Below are 5,000 nucleotides of genomic sequence, written 5' to 3'. Positions count from 1 at the left end.
TACATAAACGGAAAATCGCTTGCATTACAAACAGAAACTAAAGGGGCACTCAGTAGAGCGCAAACCTTCACTGCGGCAGCTTATTTCTCAACCTTGACCTTTGACCTTAACAAGTGCTAATTAGCGTGGATTTTCATACACCCAAATAGCCTATGAATCAAGTTTGAAGTCTCTGCGACAACGATGTCCAAACTTATGGCTAATTACGGGAATTTGACAGTTTGCTTGACAGTGACCTTAACCTTCAAAAATTTAATAATTTCCAGCTTTTCACATAACGGTTAATCCCTGCAAGTTTCATTACTCTACGATTAAAATTGTGACCAGGAAGCTGTCCACAAACAAACAAAGAAACAAACACACAATCTCCTTCCAACTTTACTGGCAGAGGTAAATATACCTTCATGCAATCTCTTATTTAGACCCACAGTCTATGCCTACATCCTACCAACGAAAATAAATGAACAACGATGATAAAATCCTGTGTGTGTATATATATATATATATATATATATATATATATGTATATATATATATATATATATATATATATATATATATATATATATATATATGCGTGTGTGTGTTTATGGTAACTTAAGGGTCAAACAATACTTCTAGTAATAATATAGATAGTTAACTTGTTTCTAAAGTATTCTATTTAATAATTCAATGACACAAAAAAACGATAACCTAATATAGGAGGTGAACATTTTTCAAAATATATTATAAACTTTTATTCATTGATTCATGTTCGCATTTCCTTATCATTTAAAATATAATCTATCTGTATTAATTTATACTAAAGAGCAATACTACCAAGTTTTAACTGAATCATAGATTCTCTTCCCGTTTTTTGCCAAAGTTTCACGACCTATTTCAACAGAAATTAATCTAATCATCAACGAACTTGCCAGACTTTATAGAGTTCCGTGGCTCACGACAGAAATCGTTAAGTACATCAAAGTTAAACCACTTAACAGCGACACACTTTCGAAAATTAACACTACCAACAATAAAGAACTCCCAAGTAAGGAATCACCTTAATTCATTAAAACTTCCCAAAAGGAGGGAAGGGGTACGTACATAAGCCTCGATCATTTTCCCCACTATCCTTACTCGATAACTCTTGCTTACCACAATTACAAGAATCCATTTTAGTGCAATACACCTGGGAGGGTGAGGGGTTGAAATTCGATGTAATTTTGTTACACGTTGTTTCTCATTTTATTTCTTTTGATTTTTACGAGTGAAGCTGAACGTTCCAAGTCATTCTGCCTATTCTTTGTCAAAATGCATCTGTGTGTGTGTGTGTGTGTGTGTGTGTGTGTGTGTGTGTGTGTGTGTGTGTGTGAGAGAGAGAGAGAGAGAGAGAGAGAGAGAGAGAGAGAGAGAGAGAGAGAGAGAGAGAGTTATATTCTTTATTTATAACAAACTATGCCAAACGGTACCAATATTAAAAGAAACTGCAAAAGAGGTCATAAGAATTTGTGTAATAATACCGTCTTTTCTATGAAACTGGGTGACATCGTTGCAAAAGTTTACAAAGAATGAAAAACTTCTAACGGTATTTTTTCACCTCACAACATGCGTTCTAATTATCAGTAAAACTTAACCATTGTAAAATGGCCGGATAATCCTTTCTTCTAAATCCCAGTGCAGATTTATAATTGCGGTCCCCGTAGTAATGTTCCTCACAAATTGAGAGAAATGTATCAATTATTTTAGTAATGCTTCACACGAAATAAAGAGAAAAATTTCAATTATTTTCCTTACTTCAAATTGGTTTCCAAACAAAATATTACCCAGTCCATAAGCCTCTCTCTCTCTCTCTCTCTCTCTCTCTCTCTCTCTCTCTCTCTCTCTCTCTCTCTCTCTCTCTCTCTCTCTCTCTCTCTCTTTCTTGGAAACTGTTGAAAAAAATTCAATGAAAAGTAACCTCTCATGGGAACTAAACTTTTGGCTTCTTCCTCCTCTAACGTGTTCAGAGCTTTCATTTCCGGACACACCAACACGCAATAGAATCTGGAAAAACTTTATTTCCTTCTTTATTGTGTAAAACATTCCCAAGGTAGAGAGTTCCCAAAATTTTACAACCTAGAGACCATGCATTTGGGTGATTTTAAGATCCCCATAATAGGCTAAAAGATCCGTCAATTAGCTCGTAAAGAAAACTACTTTTAATGTTAATAATTTTAAATATAACAGGTAAAGTAACTTTGAACTAATTCAGAGAAAAATAAAGTTACTCCTTAGTAGCCTTTTTATTCAAAGTGAAGAAAAGTATTTCACAAGAAACATATCTTTTTACATATTTCCTTCAAAACCATAACTTCTTGGGAAGCAAACAACGCTGTATGTATCACATAATAATAACCATTACACTTCATACCATAGTGAGTGAAAATCTAACCCCACAATTCAGGGTGTCAAAGGACTAAACATAGCTACATTCAAAGAACTACACACCATTCTTATTGGCATGGCATGGTAATGATCTTTTCAAAAGTTACATGGCATGTCTCCCAAATTATCATTACCTTCTAGCTATATTTGTTTTGCCATTATCACTCTGAGGCAACTTTGACATCCAGAAATTGCCAGTATGGCCACGGTTTTCATAACACCTCACATTCTACATATATATGGTAGTCCTCGAGTTACAAGGTAGATCAATAAATTATATTGGTTTCAGTTCGCAGTAAATGTTTGTCCACTATCAATATAGTTCGTTTCTTAGCCTAGCGGTTTCGAATCTCCATTATATTTCCAGTTACTAAGTAATCGCTGTTACTATTTGTCATGTACTCTACTAATCAGTTACATTTTGTACATATGCCGGTTGATACTTCGTGTATTAAGTGTTACTATTACCAGATTACAAAGATATTACAACAAATCCATATATATATATATATATATATATATATATATATATATATATAATAAATATATATATATATATATATGTACACACACACACACATTATATATATATAATATATATATATATATATATATATATATATATATATATATATATATTCTTCATTGATCTTCATAACTAATGAATGAAGGGTGTTGTTAACTTCATTATCATCATCCATGATGAGCCATCATTCTTACGGAACAAAACATAACTGCATAAACTAGATAATAGCAAATAGCTTTGCCTATAGTTAATAAAAAAAAAAAAATTGCACTGAAAAAAAAATATTTGTAGCAGATAATCATTAAACCTATACAAATACGTAAAAAAATAACTTCTTTCATTAAACATATATAAATACGTAAAATGAACCTCTTCTTTCATTAAACATATAAAAATGTGTAAAAATAAGCAATTCTTCCACTAAGGGGTCGGCTGCCTGATGAGGCCTCTCCAATGACTTTAGTAAATATTTAAAACAAGTAAGAAAACAAATCAACAAATATATGAAAGGTTGGTGTGTTTGACTGTGCTTCGAGGAGAGCAAACCAAACCCAAAACTGAAAAGCCCTGGTACAGACCATGGCACTCTGGGTCACCGCTGCCTTACCCAGCTCAAATACAGTAAATGTAGCAGAATCTGCAATCATGTATGCAAAACCCAAATGAACGTTGGATCAACTACCTCCTGAGTGTAAACTATTAAAAAAACAGGTTGATGTATATCATTTGAGGTTTCATAATCCATGGTTTCCGTTTCACCCCATAAACACAAGAGATTTCTAGGAAAATAGTCAAGTACACAAATCACACGTTATAAAGTAACCAATACTTGACCTGAGAATACCAATGTAAAGCAATCTTAACGAATTATATAGAAACAAAGGAGAAACTTTGGAGAAGAAAAGACCTGACTAAAATAGAAAATTCATTGACAAAGAAACCAAAGACAGTGAAATATACGAGAGGCCACAGATACCTCAACTTTTTCCTTATAAATAAAGCAAAACTTGATACAAATAACATATATACTTACTGGGTCCATCGAAACGACGTATTATAGTCTCGATGAAACAATGTTGGGGAGCCACATGGCCCCTCCGGACGGGCATCTTGATAAAGGTTTCGAAAGGTGGTTCGAAGAAATAGCCCTCTTTCGTTGAACTACGAACTTATTACATGAATGAAAAAATAAAAGGCTTTTTTTTCTCTTCGACACAACTTTATATATATATATATTTTTTTAAAAACAAACACTCCCCAACTGGCCCCTTTGACGCACTTTCAGACAAGCGAGGGGGCCACAGTCCCCCTACATCCCTTGAAAATCCATACCAGGAACCTTATCGAATTCTTTGAACGCGTAACAAGCAGTAATGGTTCTCCTTTTCATGGGTTGTCATTTGGGGTCAAATCATAACAGGAAACTGTCTCCTGGGATATTATGGCAATACACAGTACAAGGCTCATGACATTGATCTACACCATTGGTCTTTAGGTTCAGGTCCTGGCAGAAAGATATTGTTATATTGGCGACACATTGAGGTACACTGTTTACACACTTAAAAGTTTACTAATATTATTATCAACACTTCACTTCACAAAGCCGTTTTAATATATTTACCACGCCAAATTTTCCAAAGTATTTTCCATATAAATCAAGCACACAGCACAATGAAATTATTATTTTGCACTAAATAAACTATGTAACAAGAGGAATCCTGTGGGAATAGGAATATATTGTAAGATTTAGATCGATACTTCTATAATGAAGGTTGAAAGGAATTCAGAAATAAAGACGTATCATGTGGTCAAATGTCACCGAAGTTCATGTTTTTTTTTTTTTTTATATGGAAACATGTCTGTTATTTTGCAAAAGGTCACAGTTGTATGTATAGCTAAAAATGGACTTTTAATTTTATTTACCAAAATCTTTTCATTTCGGTCTCATGTCCTGAGGAAACAGTTACTGTCTATCCTAAGTACGAATATTAAATAACAATCTCTACGAGTTCATTTGTCAAGGTAGTCCCCATTAATATATATATATATATATATATATATATATATA

At 33.3% G+C, this 5,000-nt stretch overlaps 1 protein-coding gene across 1 annotated transcript in view; it reads right to left on the bottom strand.

The window, feature by feature from the left end:
* LOC137619891 (potassium voltage-gated channel subfamily H member 2-like) overlaps window positions 1-5,000 on the bottom strand; it is a 913,085-nt gene that overhangs the window by 905,382 nt on the left and 2,703 nt on the right. Inside the window, exon 2 of the mRNA XM_068350179.1 lies at window positions 3,966-4,650. Within this exon, the coding sequence (XP_068206280.1) occupies window positions 3,966-4,041 (76 nt within the window). The 5' untranslated portion in view covers window positions 4,042-4,650. The remainder of the gene's footprint in view (window positions 1-3,965; window positions 4,651-5,000) is intronic.

Source organism: Palaemon carinicauda, chromosome 26 (assembly GCF_036898095.1).
Source record: "Palaemon carinicauda isolate YSFRI2023 chromosome 26, ASM3689809v2, whole genome shotgun sequence".
Classification (NCBI taxonomy): domain Eukaryota; kingdom Metazoa; phylum Arthropoda; class Malacostraca; order Decapoda; family Palaemonidae; genus Palaemon; species Palaemon carinicauda.
Note: the sequence above shows the minus strand (reverse complement) of the source record. Positions and strands in the feature narration are given on the sequence as shown.